The 26,140-nt window shown below is 35.8% G+C and overlaps 1 protein-coding gene across 5 annotated transcripts; it reads right to left on the bottom strand.

The window, feature by feature from the left end:
- Nucleotides 1–633: 633 nt before the first annotated feature.
- Nucleotides 634–26,140, bottom strand: gpt (glutamic--pyruvic transaminase). 5 transcript variants are annotated; one of them, XM_048162476.1, is made up of 12 exons: nucleotides 25,984–26,140; nucleotides 25,337–25,526; nucleotides 11,913–12,002; nucleotides 11,577–11,685; nucleotides 10,953–11,086; nucleotides 10,162–10,405; nucleotides 9,370–9,449; nucleotides 9,055–9,191; nucleotides 8,214–8,388; nucleotides 5,547–5,702; nucleotides 5,352–5,464; nucleotides 634–1,238 (listed from the first exon to the last, which is right to left on the bottom strand). In XM_048162476.1, exons 2-12 carry the CDS (start codon nucleotides 25,475–25,477, stop codon nucleotides 1,148–1,150), a joined length of 1,470 nt encoding a protein of 489 aa, XP_048018433.1. In that variant the 5' UTR covers nucleotides 25,478–25,526; nucleotides 25,984–26,140; the 3' UTR covers nucleotides 634–1,147. The 5 variants fall into 5 exon arrangements, with proteins under 5 accessions (XP_048018433.1, XP_048018434.1, XP_048018432.1 ...); XM_048162477.1 differs by having other exon boundaries at nucleotides 25,958–26,136; XM_048162475.1 differs by lacking the exon at nucleotides 25,984–26,140 and having other exon boundaries at nucleotides 25,337–25,915.

Here is a 26,140-nt window from a genome sequence, read left to right as displayed (position 1 = left end):
GATTCATTCTAACTTAATTCTTATATGTTGAATTTAATTAACAAAATTGCTTGTAATCTGTTGCCACAATTTTATTGAGCAGAAAGAGTGTATTACTTTTTACAGTGTATTAGAATGATTTCTAAAGTATCACGTGACACTGAAGACTAAAGAAATTATGTTGAAAATTCTAAGCGCCAAAGAGGCTTCTTTTAAAAATGTTTTTAAAAAATAGCAATTATTCCAAAATTTTGACCAGTAATGTATAATATTTGTGGAACTGCATTTACCAAACATGACCCTTTTTTAATTAGTTTTTAAAAAACTGCTGCAGAATGTCAAAGTGCAGCAGTTGAAATCAAAGCACATCTAACAGAGCTCTGACGAGAGACAATTAGCTTTTAAAACTTCTGAGATGTGAAGTTCTCAAAGTACATCTCATCCCATTATGTATCTTAACTCATTAACAAAATGACACCATCAAAGAATGGAGCAGTTGGGCTTCTCAGTAGTGTCTCTGTGTGTGGGAGAGAGAGAGACAGAGGTGTTACAAAACAAGGCTTCAATTCAAAAACATGATCATGTGTGATTTGTAGTGGTGTGTCCTCTAGTGGCGAGGAGCTTGCACAACAAAAACAGCACACAGCACAAAAATATTAATCTATACTGTATTAAATCAATTATTATTTACACATACAGGAATGTTACAGCATATATTGATTCATGAATGCATTTATAATTACAACTGCCACAAAGCACTGAAAATAAACCAGTGCAAAATCATGTCTCTTGAATGCCCATTATTTTCATTTTACTATTCACGGACCACACTAACATACATTAAGAATTATACCACATCATGAAGATCTGGATGTTCAGAAAAGTGTCATCATTTGGTTAAAATCTTGTGAAATGAGAAATAAAGTCTTGCGAATTCTACCCATTGCATGTTAAAAGTCCAAAACGAGAGTTTTATAGTGTACTCATTCATCTTTAGCTACAAGGCATAACATTATCCAGTGGAAAAGTTGCAAATTAGTGTCCATCAAGGCTCAAGTGATTTTTTGGCCACATCATGACCAAACATTAAGAAGGTGCAAAGTGAGAAATGTATTGTAGCACTTTTAGTCAGTCAGGTTGTGGTAGTAGAGCTGTGATTGAACTGGGGTCAAGCATACTGCTGGGTGAATGTCTGATGGAATTCCTTCAGTTTGTTGAGCATAATCTTGAGTTTGTCTGTTGGTGGAAGGATGGTCATCCTGGTAAAGCAAAGAACACAGAAGAGGAATGGAGAGTTTAATGTAAAAAAATACATTTCTCATTATATACAAGCTGTGTGGTGACAAACTATATTTGAGCAAATATTCCATGTAGATTCTCAATTACAATAATTTCAGTTAAAAAAAAGGGGTTTAAGCTAGTTATTTATATTTTTTGCTTTAGTGTGTCAGTAGGAAATACCAGTTTACATTTCAAAACATTCATTTTGCCATTAATTGTAATAATCCAGTGAGAATTTTTAATACACAAGGAATCTGACAACAGCCAGTGCTCCACACTGAGATCTGATCTCAGCATCATCGAAATTAGTTAAAGGTGCCATCGAATGAAAAATTTAATTTACCTTGGCATAGTTGAATAACAAGAGTTCAGTACATGGAAATGACATACAGTGAGTCTCAAACACAATTGTTTCCTCCTTCTTATATAAATCTCATTTGTTTAAAAGACCTCCGAGGATCAGGCGAATCTCAACATAACACCGACTGTTACGTAACAGTCGGGATCATTAATGTGTACGCCCCCAATATTTGCATATGCCAGCCCATGTTCAAGGCATTAGACAAGGGCAGGCAGTATTAACGTCTGGATCTGTGCACAGCTGAATCATCAGACTAGGTAAGCAAGCAAGGACAATAGCGAAAAATGGCAGATGGAGCAATAATAACTGACATGATCCATGATATCATGATATTTTTAGTGATATTTGTAAACTGTCTTTCTAAATGTTTCGTTAGCATGTTGCTAATGTACTGTTAAATGTGGTTAAAGTTACCATCGTTTATTACTGTATTTACGGACACGAGCCATCGTTATTTTCATTTTTTAAACACTTGCAGTCTGTATAATGCATAAACACAACTTCATTCTTTATAAATCTCTCCAACAGTGTAGCATTAGCCGTTAGCCACGGAGCACTATCAAACTCATTCAGAATCAAATGTAAACATCCAAATAAATACCATACTTACGCGATTAGACATGTTGCATGACGAACAGTTTGTAAAGATTAATTTTGAGGGTTATATTAGCTGTGTGAACTTTGTTTATGCTGTTTAAGGCAAGCGCGAGCTCAGGGGCGTGGAGCACGAGCAATTAAAGGGGCCGCAGCCTGAATCGGCGCATTTATAATGATGCCCCAAAATAGGCAGTTAAAAAAAATGAATAAAAAAAAATCTATGGGGTATTTTGAGCTGAAACTTCACAGACACATTCAGGGGGCACCTTAGACTTATATTACATCTTTTGAAAACACGTTCTTCGGCACTTTTAATGCGCTGTGAACTAACATGAACAAACTATGAACAGCTGCATTTTTATTAACATTTAACCCTCTATGGTACGCAATATGATATCAGTGAGGAAAAAATTATTTGTGTTGTTTTTCCTGCTTAAAATTGGACACTTTAACAATATCAATAAACATTTTCATAATTTTTACATTTATTTAATTTTTATAAGTTTGTTGCCTCGAGGCAACATTGTACCACAATGGAAAAATTTAAACATTTGGCATTTTCATGTAGAAAAAAGAAATATATTTATTGAAAACATTCATTTCTTTAACTAGACACTTAAACAAACAAATTTATCTAGTTATTAATGTATTAAAAGTTTCATATTTAATAAAAAGTAACATTTTATATCCAGCTGTTGCCCTCAGGCAACATTGTACCATAGTGGAACGCAAGTATTACCAAACCATCATATTTTTATGTTATTATATTAAATTATTATATCCATCTTCATCCTCATCTCCATCTTCTCTCTCACCCTCAGTATCTCCCTGATGGATTGTCACTATGATTTCATCTTCCTCATCACAGTATGACCCCTCATTAACTTCTCATACTCACCCTCATCAGCTGCCAGTGTTACCTGTGTTTTATACTTTTCTGAAGTGCTATAGAAAATGTGCAGATCATAATATATGCAGATATAGTATGTGAATTAGTATTCTTCTAAGTGCATTACAAAATCATGTGAAAATGCCAACATATTTAGATAATTCTAACTCTTTTCCTTACAAATATGATACATTTGTATTGAAACCTATTATGGCTGTATGACCTTATGCGATTCCATTATGGTACAATGTTGCCTTGAGGCAACACACAGTTTTTTGTAATTTTCTCTAAAACATTTGATGATATATAATGTAAATTACTTAAAAATACTTCTTTACTTGCCAGTGAAGGTGACTCATATTTTTTGTGGGTGATTAAATGGTTACAAACAAGTGAAAAAACACTTTTCAATGGAGAAAATATGGAATCATGTGATATGTGCACATGTGCTGAAACAGGACACAAAATGGACCCCTGTTGGTCATGTTTTGGTCTTTTTTGCACTTTTATTGATTAGTATTTGAGTTATTATGTCCTGAGATATGCTTGATCAATCAATTTGTGCTTTATTTTATTAAAAACAAACTAAAATAGACCATGTTGCCTGGAGGCAACACCGTACCATAGAGGGTTAACAAATACAGTAACAAATGTATTGCTCATGGTTAGTTCATGTTAGTTAATATACTAATGTTTAACTAATGAACCTTATTGTAAAGTGTTACCAGTATTTCTAATTTCTAATTTCTGGATAATGATTTAATGAAATTTCAGTGCTTATCTCCTTTAATGAGAGTGGCATATTTAATCTAAATGTGTATATCAGATGTAAAACAGTTTAAATAATTCTTTTTACTTCATTACTTCACTCACTTCAGTAAAAGAGTGCTTATGCACAGTCTAGATTGTCCATACCGTGCACACATATTTACGCCTCGTTTCTTTTTTATGAATTCTGATATGTGCATGGAAAATTGCATATGCACATTTCTATACCCATTTTGTTTATATATCAGGCCCCTTGTCCATATGTATCAATCTGTATAACCCTTAGAACCAAGTCCCCGCCCCTGAATTATTTTCTTTTTTAATAATCCACTCACCTAGATGTACATCACAATTCTAAGGAAAAGATTTGATGTTACTTCCATTTCATGACTTTAAAGGTGCCCTAGATTCAAAATTTGAATTTACCTTGGCATAGTTGAATAACAAGAGTTCAGTACATGGAAAAGACATACATTGAGTTTCAAACTCCATTGCTTTCTCTTTCTTACATAAATCTTATTTGTTTAAAAGACTTCCGGAAAACACGCAGATCTCAACATAACACCGACTGTTACGTAACAGTCGGGGTGTACGCCCCAATATTTGCATATGCCAGCCCATGTTCCCAACATTATGAAAGGCATTAGACAAGGGCAGCCAGTAACGTCTGGATCTGCACAGGTGAATCAACAGACTAGGTAAGCAAGCAAGAACAACAGTGAAAATGGCAGATGGAGCAATAATAACTGACATGATCCATGATAGCATGATATTTTTAGTGATATTTGTAAATTGTCTATCTAAATGTTTCGTTAGCATGTTGCTAATGTACTGTTAAATGAGGTTAAAGTTACCATCATTTCTTACTGAATTCACGGAGACAAGAGCCGTCGCTATTTTCATTTTTAAACACTTGCAGTCTGTATAATTCATAAACACAACTTCATTCTTTGTAAATCTCTCCAACAGTGTAGCATTAGCCGTTAGCCATGGAGCACAGCCTCAAACTCATAGAGAATCAAATATAAACATCAAAATAAATACTTTACTCACATAATTCGAAGCATGCATACAGCATGCATGACGAACATCTTGTAAAGATCCATTTGATTGTTATATTAGCTGTGTGAACTTTGTAAATGTGCTGTAATATAATTGAGAGCTCGTGTGGCAGGGAGCACGCGAATTAAAGGGGCGGCGTGCTGAAAAAATCAGTGCATAGTTAATGATGCCCCAAAATAGGCAGTTAAAAAAATTAATAACAAAAAATCTATGGGGTATTTTGAGCTGAAACTTCACAGACACACTCAGGGGACACCTTAGACTTATATTACATCTTGTGAAAAAGCATTCTTGGGCACCTTTAAAAGAACTGTTGTCACTGCTTAATATTTCATGTCGACTACTTGTATATTGTGTGTCAACAATTCTCTGTACAAACCATGAGAAGAAAGATCCAAACACACACACACACACCTGAAGTGGTAAGTGCCATCTCTTTGACCAAAACCACTGCCAGGAACGAGGCAGATCCCAGTGTCCTCCAGAAGTTTCATGCAGTAGAACATGTCTGGAGCCTGACCCTTCGCCTGTATTCACACACACAACAAGCCATGAACCAAGTCAATTAGACCAAGCAGAAAACATAAAGAACATGTGACACAAACCGACCTTGGCTTCGTTGATGGCACGTTCAGGTATGGTGATACGAGGGAAGGAGTACATGGCTCCCTGCACAGGGTTACAGCTGATGCCTGGCACTGTATTCAGAATCTCCTCTGTCAGTTTGGCTTTTTCAGCCAAGGCACTCAGAACGGCTGTTCGCTCCTACACAAGACAGAGGAAGAGGAATGAAAAAAGAAAGGCTGGGATAGTAGCCAGTATGGTTAAATGGATTATACACAGCTAATTGGGAGAAAAATACTCAGTGTTTTTTTTTGTAGAAACAAAAGAAACATTGTACAGCAGTTGAAAACTATATCTATGTTCTCAACTAAATACAGACAAAAGAACTGAGCAACTGGCCATCTTTTAAAAAGATATTTCACTTATTTTAAATTCTGTCATTATCTACCTCATGTTATTCTAAAACTGAATAATTTCTTCTGCAGAACACAAAAAAGAAATGACTTTTTTGTCCATAAAATAATTAAATATTTTCTTTTTTGACCAAACTGACCATTATATTAACAAAAACACTTTAAACATTCTTTAAAATATCATATATTGTGTTCTCCAGAATAAAGACAATTCTCATTCACTAACTGTGCAGATATGTACAAATGTTTTCACGAACAAATCAGGATTCATCAATTAACTTCTGTACTAAAATGTATACTAAAAGCAGTTTTTTAAGAAAAAAAAAATGTAGGAACAATTGAAACTATATATACAGTGTAACTTTTTCCTCATAACCAGAGTTGTACACCACCAATTTAGTTTACTGTCTACTTGCCAGAGGTATAAAGAGTACCTGAAAACCATACTTGAGTAAAAGTACTGATACCTTACATCGAAAATGACTCCACTACAAGTTACAAGTAACCAATTCCAATATGACTTGAGTAAAAGTCTTAAAGTATCTGATTTTAACAGTACTTAAGTATTTTACTCATGCTGAATGTAGGCTCAGAGATGCACTAGTCCTGAGAGACATGCCAATGAAAATATGAAACAATTGATTTGTAAGATGAGAAATCAAGTTTATTTTCTAAAATCAAAATAAAACTCAACACCTCAATGTTGCAATAAATCAAGGTCGACACAACAACCTTTTAAACGTCTACAAACTCTCAAGTCTCAGTTGAGCTCAAGTGCACAGAAAGGCCATAAGTAAACCAATATCCTTCAAAACGGTCTTGTCAATATAGCGGATAAATAAAATAACGTTAATTAAAATTAAATAGTTAAAGTCTACTGTATGTGCTGGTTTCAGCCTCATCACCAGTCATTTCCTCATCTAATAAATAAAACATCTGTGATCAGCAACTACCTGCTTATGCACTCACATTCACGTAAAGTATTCTTGTTGACAATTTTGGGTGAGTAAAGGCAAAATGCACCAGATATTGTACCTTCAATGCTCTTAGATGACGATATCGCTTCTTTATATCAAAAGCAAAGTGCTGCAGAAAAAGTTAGCTGCCATGAAAAATGTCATTTGTAATTGCATTACTCATCACAAATGTAGTGGAGTAAAAAGTACATTTACTTGCTCACAAATGTAGTCAAGTAGAGAGTAAAAGCTGCCAATATATTTGATACTCAGTACAACAACAGAGTAGCCAAAAAGATACTTAAAGGTGCCCTAGAACTTTTTTTTAAAAGATGTAATATAAGTCTAAGATGTCCCCTGAATGTGTCTGTGAAGTTTCAGCTCAAAATACCCCATAGATTTTTTTTAACTCATTTTTTTAACTGCCTATTTTGGGGCATAATTAGAAATGAGTCGATTCAGGGTGTGTGGCCCTTTAATTCTCGTGCTCCACGCCCCAAGAGCTCGCGCTTGCCTTAAACAACATAAAAAAAAAGTTCAAACAGCTAATATAACCCTCAAAATGGTTATTTACAACGTGTTCACCATGCAGCATGTCTAATCGCGTAAGTACAGTGTTTATTTTGATGTTTACATTGATTCTGAATGAGTTTGAGGCTATGCTCCGTGGCTAACGGCTAATGCTACACTGTTGGAGAGATTTATAAAGAATTAAGTTGTGTTTATGAATTATACAGACTGCAAGTGTTTAAAAATGAAAATAGCGACGGCTCTTGTCTCCGTGAATACAGTAAGAAACGATGGTAACTAACCACGTTTAACAGTACATTAGCAACAAGCTAACAAAACATTTAGAAAGACAATTTACAAATATCACTAAAAATATCATGTTATCATGAGTCATGTCAGTTATTATTGCTCCATCTGCCATTTTTTGCTATTGTCCTTGCTTGCTTACCTAGTCTGTTGATTCAGCTGTGCACATCCAGACGTTCTGCCCTTGTCTAATGCCTTTCATAATGTTGGGAACATGGGCTGGCATATGCAAATATTGAGGGCGTACACCCCGACTGTTACGTAACAGTCGGTGTTATGTTGAGATTCGCTTGTTCTTCGGAGGTCTTTTAAACAAATGAGATTTATATAAGAAGGAGGAAACAATGGAGTTTGAGACTCACTGTATGTCTTTTCCATGTACTGAACTCTTGTTATTCAACTATGCCGAGGTAAATTCAATTTTTGAATCTAGGGCACCTTTAAATACAGTAACTAATTACATTTACTCTTTACACCACTGCTACTCGCTGTGGTAAAAGTGCTACAAGTTGGAAAGAGCAAGACACCTTCATGAATGACTGGTAGGAGGGTTCTCCGGGCTGAGGGGAATTGACCACCAGGTCCATGAGGGCTTGTCCAGGCGCAGGTGGGCACAAGCGCACTGACACCAGCTTGGTGAGCTGAGCTTTAACCTCTGGGTCCATGTTGATGACCTCCATGTATCCTCCTCGAAAACCACATCTGAAAGTGTGTGTTTGTTTATGTTAGAGAATAAAGTGCACCAGAACCATTGGATTGGTGCACATAAAAAAAATCTACATTGTTATTGGATTGTTTTTTGTGCACAAAAATAAACTTTTGAGCATATTGTTTTATACTGATTCTGTGTAAATACATTTCAATCATGACAACTCTCGAAATAGTTTTAGCATGTTATTGAATATGGCATTGTTAATGTATTTGGTCTTGGCAAACTAGATCTGCTACGCTGCTGCTGTTGATTATTGCTGCTGCTGCAGAGCAAGTATGGACTCTACTGCTAATAGATACACAGACACGCTGCTGTGAGCATGAAAGATCTGAGGCTGATGCATGTATAGACATACATAAATCCCATAAAAGATCTAGGCAGGTGAAGCTGGAAGGTTTCAGAGGAACTCTGATATCGTGCTGCAGAACTAACCTATAGCAAAGAATGAACTAGACTATTTAAATGATGAGCAAGCAATTTCATTAGCTTTAGGCCAATCAGCTTGTGCCAAGTGATTTCTTGCAGATTGCATGACCTATCAGCCTGCGCCATCTAGAGTTTCATGACTGAACTAGATATGCACACAACAATGCCAGGTCCATACCAATGTAATGCGTTTCTCTGTGAAATGACAAGCCTGACGGATGTGTACTCACTCTCCCATGTAGCACTTAGAGGTGGAATGGAACGACGCCAGCTCTACTGTTCTTGAATACTCTGGACCCATCTCGAACAGCACTTTCTTGAAGGAGTGAAACTCACAGCCCTCTGCGTATACATTGTCCTGATACACCTAAGAAATAGATGCATAGTAAAAGAAATGTTTAATGCTGAGCAAGTAGGGTGAGAAATGCATGCCTAAAACCCTTGTAAGAAAGTGTGCACTTCTATGCCTGTAGGTGCTGATGTGATGTCAATACAGATTTATAGTATGATCTGTAAACACCATATAATCTCCATTATTAACTCACTTCATCAGCCATTAGGAAGAGGTTTTCTTTGGCTGCAAATCGAATTACATCTTCAATACATTGTCTGCTTTGTACCTGACCTATTACAAAAAAAAAAAAAAATAATTATACAATAAATTATTTATACAATGTTTTGATTGATTACACTGTTCAAAAGTTTGGAGTCTGTAATGTTTTTGAAAGTCTCACCAAGGCTGCATTTGATTAAACAGTAAATATTGATGAAAACAGTAAATACTGTAAAATACAAATAGTGTTACAATTTAAAAACTGTTTTTTTATTGAATATATTTTAAAATGTAATTTATTCCTGTGATGTTAAAGCTGAATTTTCAGCATCATTACTCCAGTCTTCAGTGTCACATGATCCTTCAGAAATCAAGCTGCTCAAGAAACATTTATTATTATTATTATTATTATTATTATTATTATTATTAACAATGTTGAAAACAGTTGTGCTGCTTAATATTCTTGTGAAAACTTTGATACACTTTTTCAGGATTCTTTGATGAATAGAAAAGTTCAAAAGAACAGCATTTATTTGACAGTGTAATACTGTTACTTTTGATCAACTTAATGCATCCTTTATGAATAAAAGTATTCTTTTAAGATGAAAATATTACTGACCCCAAACTTTTGAATAGGCATATATTTATATTTTATAAAGTTGTATAAATATTCTATATTAGAATTTGATAGCTATTTATTATTAATGTATACTTAATAATAATTAACTGCATTACAGATGATCAATTTGAAATAGTTCTTATGGAAATTATCTAAATGGTTTACCAGTGGGGTTGCCGGGGTTGATGATGCACAGTACACGGGGGTTGCAATGCTCTCTGGCTGCCTGTAGAGAGCGCTGTAGCTCACTAATGTCTAGACTCCAGCACTTCTCCTCATTCAAGTAGTAATTCACCTGAACGGCACCCAACTCTGCTATAGATGCAGAGTACAGAGGGTACTGAGGAATAGAGATCATGACCCCCGTCCGTGTACGACCCTCTCCAGCTGTCAGCAACTTCAGTATGGTCTAAAAAGACAAGAAGAGAGAATAAGACCATAGGGAAAACTAGATTTTCACATTTCCTCAAGTGAGGAAAAGTGAGAGATGCATGATGCTAGGAGGAGGAAGGTGGTTTATGGATGGCTGTTTACAAGACCAAGTCAAAAGAGGCACCCCAAAGTCTCTAGGATATTCTGGTCTCTATATATGGCTCAATGTAATGTAAGACTATGCGATTTTTTAAATTAAAATCCAGTCTGATTGCTTTAGGAGCTTGTTTCTGCTACAGAATAAAAGATTATTGCGACTTTTTATCTCACAATTGCGAGTTTATTTCTCATAATTCTGAAAAAATTGTCACTTATACTTAAAAATTATACTTATTTAAAATAAAATATCATTGTATCTTACACACTATGATTTACAAGACCAGATTTTGAAAGACCAAAAACCTTTTTCATCTGGAATACTGAAAACTGGTGGACTGTCTCTTTAATTGACATACTGGAGCAGGCTGACTCTGAGTACACAAGTCAAGTGTACAAAGAACTGTGTTTGCATTTGCTTGACGTACCACAATGCCGTCACTGGCTCCTGTCGTGAGGTAGATGTTATCAGGATCAGACGGAATACCGCCGTCACGGCGCTGTATGTAGTTGGCAACATCATGCCTAACACAGTCAATGCCCTGACTGGTTGTGTATGCACCTGACAAACAAGAAGAGGTACAGAGCAAATGGTGGTGTAAATGTGGAAAGAATTTCATATTACAGAGCCTTAAAGCCTCTGCTGCCTTTTGAACAGTGACTAACATCATCATTTTAATCAGTAACATCCCAAGAACACAGAGTAACATCAGTTAACATTTGGTACAGTTAGAGTTTAGTTTATCATATTATGTGATATATTAGGTTAAAATTTACATATACTGCATAGATAAGGTAAAGTGTATATTTTATGTCCGGTAACTGGTCACCATTCTTTTCTTTCTTTTGAAAAGATGATTTAACCATTTAAGAGATGATTAAAGATGATTTTATCCACTTAATGAAAGTCAATGGGGTCCAAAAAACAAAACAAAAAAACATTGGCGCCAATGGCTTCCATTGTATGAAAAAGTAAAAATATGTATAAAAAAAAAAAAAAAAAAAAGAATCTAATATTTTATGTCAACTCCCATTTTACACAAATCACATACCGATGCTGTTCCCTCCACATGCTTGCAAAATACGCCTCGCTCGGTTTTTGGCATCCTCTGGAAATTTGTTGTCATCAAGTAGTTGTGGATAAGTACACAGTGCCATCACCTTGAAAAACAATTCAGTTATGAGGCCATAAAAACATCTAGAAACAAACTGAGCAAAATTTATCAAATTAAATAACTCAGATATGTGCAAATCGGTCCATCTAAACTGTTGACTTTGGTTAATGCATGGAACAGCTGAAGGTGCAGTGGACCTTAAAATGACTGGAAATGACTAGAGTAGATGATTCATTGAGACTCTTAGTCATCAAAAGGAAAGGAGTCAGCTACCTGTCGAAAGAAGGTGATTGGCCGTTGCCCCATAGCGTGAGCATCCCCGATATTGGCTTTAATGACCTCTTTAAAAGGCTTCTTGACACCCTGTAATGGAGTCAAATGCATCACACAAAATGTAAGAAAGCAAACAATGATTTTTAGCATATAGATGTTGTCAATCATGAGTAGAGTTGAGGTTGGAATACAGTACACAACTTTTACAATCTGAACAGATTTTAACATTCATTTTAACATTCATAGTCTGAAGCTAAAAAAAGTCTGTCATACACTATGTAATACATTAAAGACATTGTTAAAATAGTCTATAAAAAACATGACTGCAGTGGTTCAACCTTAATGTTATGAAGCGACAAGAATACTTTTTGTGCGCAAAAACATAACAAAAATAACGACTTTATTCAACAAATTCGTCTCTCTCCTGTCATTCTGCTATGCTGTTTATGTTCAGCGCTTCCAGGTTCTACGGCAGGTTCTTTCGCGCACAAAAAGTATTCTAGTCCCTTCATAACATTAAGGTTGATCCACTATAGTCACGTTGACTATTTTAACCATGTCTTTACTACTTTTCTGGACCTTGAATGATGGTAATTACAGTGCACAGCATAAATGAATACACCCCCTCTGAAACTTCTGAAAGTCAGCAATTACTCAATTACTTAGAAGACATGTTAGGGTTCTTTAGAGATATAATGTTCCAGCAAGTCTGCTTAATCAATTACCAAAGAAGTATGTCAAAATTATTAAGGAAAATAAGATTTTATTATCAAGGTGATAAAATGATGTGTAACAAAAATGAGTACACCCTCCTAAAAGTTACTAAATAAAATTAAATAAAATTTTTCAGGTGTAAGTTTGAGGCAATGTTTGATCAACAGGTAAGTATGTTGAACCAAAACATTTAAAGAGAAGTAATTTCTTGACAATTAAAACGTGTTATATAGCCCACTGAATCATTGTCAGACTTGACATGCTGACAACAATGGAACCACTTGGGAGAGAACTGTCAGGAGACTTATTTCTTAGCACAAAAGAGGACAGTGGTACAAGAGGACTACCAAATCCTTGGAAATATAGCAAAAGTAACACAGAAATTCAAAAACAATGGACTTGTGACAAGGCCCCTGAAATAATCAGGCCTTCATTTTAAGCTTTCATTTAGTGATGAGGGATTTTTTTTGCTAGACAAAGAGCAGGAGAAATACCAAACGAGTGTCTCAGAGCCAGCAAAAGCTATGAAAAGAGTGACTGTTCATCTCACAGAGTAAGATGCAGCCTGCAGAAATGACATGCATGGTTGTTGTTCTCACTGGAACTACCTACTGTAGCCAAAGCACAATAAAGTCAGTTAGCCATTTCCAAAGCCCATATTTACAAAATATAGACCAAATCAATCATTTTGGATCTAACAGCATCCAAAATGTTATGGTGTTGCTAGAGAAGGAGTACAATGAGAAGTGCCTGGTTCCCACAGTAAAGTTCAGTGGTAGTAAAGCTCTTATATAGGGATGTATGAGTGATGAAGGTGTGAGGGAGTTGTGTTTTATCAATGCTGTCATGAATTCCCACACCACTGTGTAATTTAATACACAAACTTAAAACAGAAGATGTTACCCCTTCCTCATTCCCTGCATTTTTGGGCATTTTTTCAACATGACAATAAGGATATGCATTCTCCCAAGGTGAAAAACCTTCTGTGGACATGTATTGCACTCAATCTTAAGACTCTTGAGCACCTGTGGGGGATTCTGTAGAGATGAGTTGAGCAACACTCCCCATTAAAGATCAGGGCATTTAAGGAGCTCAACATCCAGGAGTTAAACAGGACACGTGACAATTTGTCATGAACTTGCACACTCTGTGCCAAGAAGGGTCAGAGGAGTATATTCAAAATTATGGAGGGCATACTAAGTGCTAGAATATTATACATTTGTTGAATGAAATCTAGGGTGTACTCATTTCTGCAATCCTTAATTTAAACAAATTTGGCTCATTTATGGCTATTAATGACATATATTTCCCAGTTTTTATTATGTATATGTTTAATACATTTTAGTTTTGCCATCTTTCCATGAATTGTATTAGTGATCATAAAGAAAATAAATTTTTTGTATTTGTTCAGAGGGGGTGTACTCATTTATGCTATGCACTGTACGTTGCTTTCTATGGGGAATAAAAATAAACCTCTTGGATTTAATCAAAACTATCTTAATTTGTGTTCCAAAGATGAACGAATGTCGTACGGGTTTGGAACAACATGAAGGTGAGTACTTAATGACAGAAATTTCATTTTTAGGTGAAATAACCTTTTAATATGAACATCAGCAATTTTTGTTTGCTGGGTATGATGCTAGGTTTGGGGGATTGCTAAGGCGTTGCTAAGGTGTTCTGAGTGGTTTGCCAGGGAATTCAGGGTAGTTGCTAAGTGGTTGGTAGGGTGTTCTGGGTGGCCAAGTCAAAAGTGCCCACCCACAAGTCTTTATTATAGCGCCTAGGTGTGAGTTGAATGGTTGGGGGGACATTAATATTCATGATGAAAACTCTACCTGAGTGGTCGGTGAAACAGCATGCTGATCAGTAGGCTCACTATGGGGTGGGTTTTAGGGAAAGGGACTTATCAGGTAGCAGCATTCCCCTACCATCCTACATTTCAGACATTTTCAACTCGGGTCTCTTCCTCACTGTAAGTCTATTTACATTTTTTCACAGGTTTTATCATTGACCAGCAAAATATTTAAATCTGATTGCTTAGAAAAGTAATATCACATCTGTCTCAAATTTGCAAGCTGAGTTTTGTGACAAAACCTTTATTTAAACCCAACTTCGTCTGAACAGCAGAGGGTTAAAATGCTGCAGTGCTTGAAATGCCTTATCAGGCGAACAAACAAGCAGCAAGGGTCAGTATTACTGCTGATGGCAGGGGTTCACCCAGTCCCCTTCTGTGTCCCATTCTTTCTGTTTGCTCATTCCAAAAGCACTTTAACAGAGTGTGCAGCTGAAGCTTCACAAACAACCTCCCTGTCACTCTCACTGCATGCTGATTGCAACACACAAACACTTTGTTTTTCCAAATACGGTGTCCTCTCCAGTGTGGAACACATGGTTCTGACAGAGTTAGATAATAAAACATGTTGTTTTGCTGTCATCTGATGATTTTTTTTTTGTTGTTTTTTGTTTTTTGTCAGCATTAAAATTATTGCCTGTTTAAGGAAATGATAAAAGAAATCAATGATCAAAGATTGAGTGAAAGTCTGTACAAACATCGAATGTGAATGTGTGGGAGACAGACAGAAATGAGATCTCTTCAATAGCTCAATTGTTGCTGCTAAACAGCAAAGAGATTAAATGGAGAGCAAATTAAGACTTAACCCCATATGTGCCTCCTGCAGAGTTTCAGGCAAAAATCCCTATTATACTTTAAACTGCGCTCATTTGCCAACATATCAATGTCTGTGATAAAAGTCAGAGATTTCAATATGAAGATTTCTCATCAAATTCTTCCAAAACCAAATTATCTGAGCTATGCTATGCACTTTGTTTAATTGTCGCATTTGTATATCTATTTTTATTTCTTTAGAAGAAACATCTGAAGTACAATTGAAACTCTAAGTCTCCTGAGCAATGAGAACACTGAGCAAACTGACAAATCTTGGATAATCCATCATCATCCATCAACAGAATTTAACAAATTATTTGTTGTAAATAAAACTTATATAGCACATTTATAAATAGTCTAATATAATATAATATAATATAATATAATATAATATAATATAATATAATATAATATAATATAATATAATATAATATAATATAATATAGTTACACTTTATTTCAATGGTCCACTTTAGACATTCTATTAACTATAAGTAGCTTTGCAACTACATGTCAACTAACTCTACTAACTAATTAATATAACTATTAATTAGACTGTTAGTAAACTGTTAGCTTAGGGTTAGGTGTTAGGGTTCAGGTTAGTACAATAAGTTGACATGTAGTTGCAAAAATTCTTAATATAATCAGTATAGAAACTGGAGAATACATTTAAATATTGTATTACCGATGTCAGTTTAAAAATGAATAACATGATCTTGCAATCAGTTGTGTAAGACACAGTTAGCCAGAAAAGGGAGTGAAGAGCTGACAGTCTAGTATGAGTCAGCATTTCTGCAGCTGCATTCTCCACTCTGTTTGATAACTGTTTGATAGAGCTCTTTGGTAAATCAGCTAAAACACTACTAGGTCATTCCGTGTCAACTCAACCAGAGGTCCCTGATATATATATATATATATATATATATATATATATGTGTGTGTGTGTGTGTGTGTGTTTGTGATATATCAGGATGCAAATTTGTATAATGACATGGGTATGACATAGGTATTACAAGGAGAGGGTGACTTATGAGGACATTACCCCATGCCCCCATTTTTCAAAAGGCTTATAAATCATACAGAATGAGGTTTTTTTTTTTTTGAGAAAGTAAAAATGTGCACAGTTTTCTGTGATGGGTAGGTTTAGGTGTAGGGTTGGTGTAGGGGGATAGAAAATACGGTTTGTACAGTATAAAAACCATTACGCCTATGGAATGTCCCTACAATGCACAAAACAAACCTGTGTGTGTGTGTATGTGTGTGTGTGTGTGTGTGTGTGTGTGTGTGTAGTGTGTGTGTGTGTGCCTCACCATTTTGTGTTCACCTGAGATTTGGAGCCAAATTACAGGGGGTAAAAATGACTTAAGAAAGATGGTAGCATCGATATTTTATTTTTACACATAGATTATTAGGTCCATTAGTTAAATCTGTTTAGCAAAAGTACTTCTTTTGTTTTTTGATGCAAGTTTGAATGCCTGTAAGATGTATTAAAGATATCTTAATATCCTTTTCATATTCTGGTTCTTAACAAACATTTCTTATGGTATCTTCATTTTAAAGGAAGTATATGGTTCAATCCCAGAGAGATGGAGATCTTAATGCAGCTCCATGAGTAAATTGGTCAATTGTACATTTAGTGGTCAAAAACCAAATGTGGGTCTCTTTGCATACTGTTACTTTTTATTCTTTAAAAGAGGAAATCGGAGAAACAAATGATTTTGAAACTAAACATGTATCTCATTTTTTTTTTTTTTTTCTATCAACACAATTGCATTGCATACCCGCCTGAGTGCCATAAATATTCTTTTTCCAAAGTTTGCATACCTGTAACTCTAAAAGTATTAAATCTTAATATCCTTCAAGATTCTAATTCTCAAAAAACTTTTCTTTTGGAATCTTCATTTCCTAGGTCCTATATGGTTCAATCGCATATGGAGATCCCAACGCGACTCCATGTTCAAATTGTTGAATTTTACCCATTTTCAATGGTCAAAAACCAAATGTGGCAAACGTTTCAAACAGCTGATACTTATTGTGTTTAAAGAGGAATGTCTGAAGAACAAATAACACTGAAACTAGAAATGTATCTTGTTTCCCTCTATCAACACAATTGCATAGAACATACCTCTCTGAGTATGTTCTACACACACACACATTTCTAGTTTCAACATTATTTATTCTTCAGACATTCCTCTTTAAATGCAATAAGTATCAGCTGTGTGCAAAGTGAACCACATTTGGTTTTTGACCATTTCAAGCTCAGATAAGGAATATTCTATGCAATTGTGTTGTTAGAAAAAAAACGAGATACATTTCTAGTTTTACATTATTTGTTTAGATATTTCTCTTCAAAAGAAAAAGTATCAGTTGTAATATATAAAAGGATATTAAGATATCTTTAATATGTCTTGAGCTTCAGGGATGCAAACTTGGGGCAAAAAACACAATAGCTTTTTTCCCATTTTTGAATTGTCACCGATGGCATTTGCAACAAAGATTGCTAAAGTAAATAAAGTAAAGTAAACTAATACACCTACCAATCTCTGTGTAAAAGTAAAAAAATGTTGCTGCCATTTTTTTATAGTCATGTTTACCCTCCTGTAATTTGGCTCCAAATCTCATGTGAAAATTGTCATTTTGACCCCCCCTCTACAAAATAGTGGATTACTCAGTCAATATACATTTATTATTTTGGCTTTCATTATTTTTATTCATGTTTGTCTTTCTTCAGAAAAAAAAAAAAATATTAACAAAAACAAAATTTTGAGCCAGGGGAATTTCCAAAATTTGGTTGATTTGACATGGAATAACCCTACTGCAGTTATAGGTAAAAAAATGTGTGAATACATGAATTTCCTGAGTGTCAATAAAGGTCAGAATATCACACACCTTAGAAATAATGGTAATAGGCTGTTCTACAAACCAGGGTATGTGTTATAAAAATCATTACATATTATTGTTATTAAGTCAGTGTTGCAACATTTTAATAGGAAGAGGTCAAAAACTTTCTTTTAAAAATGTTAGTGAACTAATGCAGCTAGAGCAGGTCCTTACATGATCAACAGGAATGTGTAATGAATTCAGTCCTTCAGGAATGTCCTGAATCCAATCTCATAAAATGTTATATGAGTCATATTTCTAGATATCAAGTCATAAACGAGTGAGATTTGGATGCAATTGAGGTACTTTAAAATACAACAACAAAAGTACAAGAAACTAGAAAACAAAAAAGACCTGACCAAAAAACAAGGGAAATATAAAAGAGCTAAAGAGTAATAAGACACTTCTGATCAGTAACTAGTTGGCATGTCTGTTCTTCATATCAAATTAATTAAAGTTTAAACGTGCAAATGTGAATAGCCTTTATAATATATAGTTTTGTTGTGTTTGTTTTATGTTTGTTCTGAGAATAGAATGACTTTCTTTTCCTCACCATAATTCTTCCACAATTTGTAACATCCTAAAACAACATTCAGAGGCAATACATTAAGGCAATACTAAGATTGCAATCTATGCGTGTGTGGTGTGCACTTAAAACCTGTCAATCAACATTAGAGCACCACTCTCAGGCTGAATAACGCAAGGACATTAGACCTCTGACAAAAGTCTGTCTGCATGTGTTCAGCGATTAGAATATAAAGCTAGGATGTTTATCATAAGACCTGGAATCTGCCCTATCTAACTTTACAGTCAGGAGCTGCTACTGCTATCAGAGTAATAAGCGGAACCAACATGATCTCATAAAATGAAAATGTAGCTATTTTACGAGTTGGAGAAGAATATCACAGAAGAAAGAATATCATGCAGGTTTGGAATGGCATTATGAAGAGGATCTGTTGGGTGAACATGTTTCTAGAACTCCCTGTTACTCCCTAAAAATGTAACTAATTGTGTTACTTTTTATGAAAGATAATTTAACATATTTAATTATTGCAGGATTATGTCATATTTTGAGTTTGCGTTTTACCGTTTTTATTCATTTTGAGGAATACTGAATCTGTTTTTGTGCAAGTGAGATGAGTAAATGCTCATATTTAGTCTAGACCAACACTATTATGTTTACACTCCATCCACATGATAATTCATTTAAACGGAAACACGGAAACAAAAACACGGTTTGGAAAATGGATTCATGATGTACTTGCTCATTATATAATTTTTGTAAATTTTGAATACAAAAAAAGCTTTCACTTCAATCAAGCCACACAGCCTTCTTCTTAACAATATGTGAGTAGTACACACCAACTATTTTGTTGTTTCATAAAAGCCTTTATGCAAAAGTGTTCAGCACACTATTGTGTGGAAAAAATATAGGCTCAGTGTACTTGCACTTGATTATGGCTCTTTCATTCTCTCATCCTGTCCCTCAGGCTCCAGCTGTCTGGAATTCAACAAACAACAGCGGCACTCCCAGTAGTTGGTACGGACGGGACTAGATTGCAAGCTGCACATCTGTTTCTCACTAGGGTGAGACTGAGTCTCTGTCCAATAGAACCTGATGCATCTACCAGAAACTCCCACTACCCCATAAATAACCAAAAGTTTAATTTCCCAACCCTTCACCTATTGGTCGGGAAGGGGAGATGTTTCTAACAAGCAGCCAATCAGAGATAGCGGTGTGACTACCACCCCTAAAAGAATGACAGCCTTTAATCCTGTTTGAGAAGAGAGCAGATGGTTTGTGTTTTTCAGAACTGTAAAACTGAGTCACGCAGACCTTCGCAGTACGAAGCGAGAGGGACAGTGGGTCAGATTTCACCAAGCATTCCTGTAGTTATTACAGCTGGCCTTTCCCTGCATTATCAAAAAACTGCCTTTCATTTAGTCAACATATGACTGATGTTCTGCATTACAAATATATAGCAGCATATACATTAAAGATTGTGCAGGATAAAAAGTTCATGAAAAAACTACAATGTAACTAGCAATGGTGTAAACATGTCAAAATAACTGCAAAGTTAAAAAGGTTGCTTGAATTTTTTTTTTTTTTTTTTTTACATTATTTCTGTAATTTATTTTCTTTTATTGCATGGATAGATAGACATGGATGGATGGATGGATGGATGGATGGATGGATGGATGGATGGATGGATGGATGGACGAATGGATAGATAGGCAAGAATGGATGGACAGATGGATGGACTATAGATAGACGGATGGATGGACAGATGAATGGACGATAGATAGATGGATGGATGGATGGATGGATGGATGGATGGATAGATAGACGGACGGATAGATAGACATGGATGGGTGGATAGATGGACGGGAGGACAGAAGGATGGATGGATGGACAGATGGACAGATAGACAGACGGATGGATGGATAGGCAGATGGGAGGACAGATGGATGGATGGACAGACAAATGGATAGAAAGACATGGATGGAAGGATGGATAAATGGATGGACGGACGGACAGACGGATGGATAGATAGACATGGATGGATGGATGGATGGACAGACGGACAGATAGATAGACATGGATGGATGGATAGACAGATGGGAGGACAGATGGATGGATGGATGGATGGATGGATGGATGGATGGATGGATGGACAGACAGACAAATGGATAGAAAGATGTGGATGGAAGGATGGATAAATGGATGGACGGACAGACGGATGGATAGATAGACATGGATGGACAGACGGATGGATAGATAGACATGGATGGATGGATAGACAGATGGGAGGACAGATGGATGGATGGATGGATGGATGGATGGATGGATGGATGGACAGACAAATGGATAGAAAGACATGGATGGAAGGATGGGTAAATGGATGGACAAATAGACGAAGGATGGATGGATGGACAGACGGACGGATAAATAGACATGAATGTATGGATGGATGGATACAGGACCTGGAAAATGAGAATCTGTGGGTAAGGTCAAGACTGAAAACATAAAAATCTCATTTTTAACCACCACAGAATATCATTTATTTGTGTTTCATAGCTTGAGCAAATGTTCATAAATCACACTAACATGCTATTAATGAATATGTATTCAAGCAAGCATCTGATTGAATAAAAATCTGTTTAGCACATGATGAGTCACCAATGTTTTAGGCCCATTTTCCCAGAAAAGACAGATTTTACATCAACTTTTCGGAGTAGAATACAGATGGACTAACACATCTATTCTAAAAAGGCTCAAAACTTTTTTTTTTTTTTTGTTTAACCTAAATTAGTCATTTTAAGAACAAATGCAAATGATTTACATCGTTTTTTACTGAATGAAGCATACCATGTCACATGCCTCTCAATTCTATATAATTATACACTCACTCTCTTACTCCTGACACATTTATGTGACCTCATCTTTGGACTTTCTGTACTTACTTCACCAAATAATCATTTACAAATGTAATATTGTGTACTACTGTATGTATGTCAGGGGTGGCAACTCTGGCTCTCGAGGTGCACAGTCCTGCAGAGTTTAACTCCAACCGATTCAAACAGTAATCCTGCCTGTGATTTTCAAATAATCCTGCAGACTTTGGTTAGATTTTTCAGGTGTGTTTTATTAGGGTTGGAGCTGAACTCTGCAGGACAGTGGACTTCAAGGGCCACCTCTGACGTGAGTTCATTTGTACTTTGTAACTATGGATACTTACTTGTAATATTGTAATATTTTACATACCAATAAAACTTTGCTGAAAGACAAAGAGAGACAAAAGCGATGCAAAAAAGGTAAAATTGTGTAAAAAAAAAAAAAAAAAAAAAAAAAAAAAGCACTGTAAGACAAGTAAATAAAAGAAAAGAAGGAAGAAAGACAGCAAGAGAGATTTGTACAGTATTAGGTGAAGGCCACCTTTGTCATGCATGACTTTCCCAGAAACCTAAAACCACAGGACCTAAAAACAGATGCCAAGACTAAAACAGAGCGCATATTCTTTCCTATATCAAGAAATTCCCCAGTAGATTGTGCTGAAAAAACATCTTGGTTGCACTGTTACAACATATTTATGTGAAACTGCTGCACATTTTTTTATGACAGAGTAGAGAGTAGGAAGTTATGATTGAATTCTTTCACAATTTAACTGCCATGGACACCTTTAATAGAGTCTGCTTACTCATTGTTCCTGCAGTCTCTAGCAGTGTATGTGTGGATGTTGTCACTGTGACTGCCGGTACCTTGCTTCTGAGAAAATGCCTTTTGTGGCTTAGGGGCAAATCTGAAGTAATTTTGGAAATGACAGGTGTAATTTGTGTGAAAACGTTGTTACGTAATATTGAAATGACTTAATTATAAGACTTTATTATAAGAAAATGTGTAATAGTAACACTTTATTTTTACAGTGTCCTTGTTGCATGTTACTTAAAGGTGCCCTAGAATTAAAAATTGAATTTATCTTGGCATAGTTAAATAACATGTCGGGATCATTAATATGTATGACCCCAATATTTGCATATGCCAGCTCATGTTCAAGCATTAGACAAAGGCAGGATGTCTGGATGTGCACAGCAGAATCATCAGACTAGGTAAGCAAGCAAGGACAACAGCGAAAAATGGCAGATGGAGCAATAATAACTGACATGATCTATGATATCATGATATTTTTAGTGATATTTGTAAATTGTCTTTCTAAATGTTTCGTTAGCATGTTGCTAATGTACTGTTAAATGTGGTTAAAGTTACCATCGTTTCTTACTGTATTGACGGAGACAAGACTGTCGTTATTTTCATTTTTTAAAAACTTGCAGTCTGTATAATTCATAAACACATCTTCATTCTTTATAAATCTCTCCAACAGTGTGTAATTAGCTTTAGCCACGGAGCACTATCAAACTCATTCAGAATCAAATGTAAACATCCAAATAAATACCATACTTACGCGATTAGACATGCTGCATGACGAACACTTTGTAAAGAACAATTTTGAGGGTTATATTAGCTGTGTGAACTTTGTGCTTTAGGCAAGCGCGACCTCAGTGGGTGGGGAGCGTGAGCATTTAAAGGGGCCGCAGCCTAAATCGGCTCATATTTAATGATGCCCCAAAATAGGCCGTTAAAAAAATTAATAAAAAAAAATCTATGGGGTATTTTGAGCTGAAACTTCACAGACACATTCAGGGGACACCTTGGACTTATATTACATCTTTTAAAAAGACGTTCTACGGCACCTTTAATAGGTACTATAGTAATAGCTATGAATTATGCATAATTACACAGAACTAACCTTAACCAAACCCTAATCCTACCCTAAAACTATAGTAAGTAGATGTAGTTACATAGTATTACTCAGTACTTGAATGTATAATTACAATGTAACAAGGAGACCTTAAAATAAAGTGTAAACTATGTAATTATTGCTTTTACAACGCATTTTCATAGATTACAACTGAAAATCATTGGATCTGAGACAAGAGTAAAACAAAAGAGTAAAAAATGCACATGTATTCAGTCATAAATGTAATCTGGAAGGAAATATGTCTAAATCCAAATTCATCAGTTGTTTTGCAACTGTATGGCAACAGATGTTTGACATCTAATATAATTTCCATTTGAGTTAGTTCTTGGAAGGTCTCTTGCCAGTGCTGTAGTTTACTTAGATACAGCCACCAATTTAAAGAGTGAGGTAAAGACTTGACAAACAGAGATGCTCTCTGTTTCCATGACAATCAGTGCTGACTCTAGACTGTGGTCTTATCAAGGGCATGACCTCAGAGTTTACTATTACTCCGAGCACCACTCATTTGGCCAAGAGAAATGAGGATTGCTATGAGATGTCTGTAGCCAAACTAACTAAATGAGTAACAAAGAGTGGACTTTATTCACTAATGAGTGAAGACAGTCTGCTTCACAAACACTGACCTAGAAAATTTTCTAGGATAGAGAGTGACTGAGAGATACACTGGACTTTTTTTCTGTCAGTTTGTCGCTGGGTTAAAGGGATAGTTCACCCAAATATGAAAATTTGATGTTTATCTGCTTACCCCCAGGGCATCCAATATGTAGGTGACTTTGTTTCTTTAGTAGAACACAAATGATGATTTTTAACTCCTACTGTTGAAAAAACATGCACAGACAAATCCAAATTAAACCAAATCAATGTGTCGTCACGAGCCGCAGGGTTTCATTTAGATTTGTCTGTGCATGTTTTTTTTAATTCTCATAGATGGTGTTACCGTTTCAATGCATTATATGACTGACAGACCGCAACAGTTAGAGTTAAAAATCATAATTTGTGTTCTACTGAAGAAACAAAGTCAACTACATCTTGGATGCCCTGGGGGTAAGCAGATAAACATCAAATTTTCATTTTTGGGCGAACTATCCCTTTAACTAATCAAAGATTTTCACTTGAATTTCAATTGCACAACAGGAAAGATGTTCACTAGAAAAGTAAAACTGTTCTTTTTTCAGTATGTATAAAAATGCTCATCTGGGAGGTTCAGAATCCACTTCAGAATCAACTGTTTTGTCAAGTAACCTAAAAATGTGCTTTACATGGTCAAATGGTTCTATTCAAAAACATTATTTAATCTGAGCCTGACAACATTGTTACAACAATAAAAGCTATTTCAGCAAATTCAGATAATGCAAAAAAAACATCCTTCTGCTAAACTTTTAAAACAAATTGTACAATATAGCTCAGGACAGCATCAGTTCACCAAGTTGTCTTCACGTCAGAGTGAATGTGGGGGGGGGGGGGGGGGGGTATTTGCATAAACATCCACTTATTCTACGTGGATGACTTGAAACCAAACTATGCGCATTGCGCAAGAAAATGACTGGATGATAGCTGAAGTGAAAGCCTGACATAACAAAAACTGGTAACACTTTACAATAAGGTCTCATTTGTTAACATTAGTTAATGTATTAACTAAAATGACAATGGGCAATCTTTGTTAATGTTAGTTAATACAAATCCAGCTGTTCATTGTTTGTTTATGTTAGTCCACAGTCAATTAACTAATGTTAACAACTACAACATCTGACTCGTAGTCAACTAATGGACCTTATTGTAAAGTGTTACCCATAAACTTTAGCTCAATGCATCACTTTCTTGCGAAAATTAAATAAAATCTGTTCATACCTCTTTCAGTTCCTTCTCAATCTGCACTGCTCGCTGAACTATGGGTCCGCGGACCGCGTAGTCAACCTTCTTCACGTTGGCGTTCATGGTGTCAACGGTGAGCACTTTCCCCCGATGGGGTAACGCTCCGTTTTCGGACATCTTCTGCTGTTGATGTTCGCTTTGGGCCGCCGGGAAAGCAGAAAGACCCCTATGGGGAGAAGAAAGAGAAGGCAGCGGAGGAAAGTTCAGGACCAAGTTTGAAACCCTGGGGTACACCGTCGCGTAAGCCTCACATCTTCCCAATTTCAAAACCCTCACGCTTCTATTAGAAAACATTTTTATAAACAGTTAAAGCACTCAAAGAGGTATAACTTAAATTTGGTTTCTTAAACTTTGGTTTTCCGCGCAGGTTTCGCTGTTATGCGCGTAGCAAAACCTTCAAATATCAACACGTGAAGACCTTTGGACTGAGCATCAGATAGTTCAAGATTTCATAAGAAGCACAAGCACTGCTGGCCCCCACTAAATCCCCACGCCTCTTTTTTTATCTACGGGGCTCACAAACAGTATATTCAGTGTTGCCAGTAACTTTTCCATGACTGCCACCTCTTTTTAAATGGGGTGTTTTATATCCAGTACCTCCTCCTCCAGACTGTATTACGCACCAGAAGTGTAGAAAGGGAAGTTTCTTCGGTTACCGAGACGACAGACCGCAGCGATGGACCCGTGTGAAGAGTCTGATGCGGCTCCAAACTTTGACCTGTGTAAAACTTCCCTACACAGTGAGTGAACCTCCTCCCATTGATTCAATAACTGAATAAA

The sequence above is a fragment of the Megalobrama amblycephala genome, linkage group LG17 (genome assembly GCF_018812025.1).
Source record: "Megalobrama amblycephala isolate DHTTF-2021 linkage group LG17, ASM1881202v1, whole genome shotgun sequence".
Taxonomy (NCBI): Eukaryota; Metazoa; Chordata; class Actinopteri; order Cypriniformes; family Xenocyprididae; genus Megalobrama; species Megalobrama amblycephala.
Note: the sequence above shows the minus strand (reverse complement) of the source record. Positions and strands in the feature narration are given on the sequence as shown.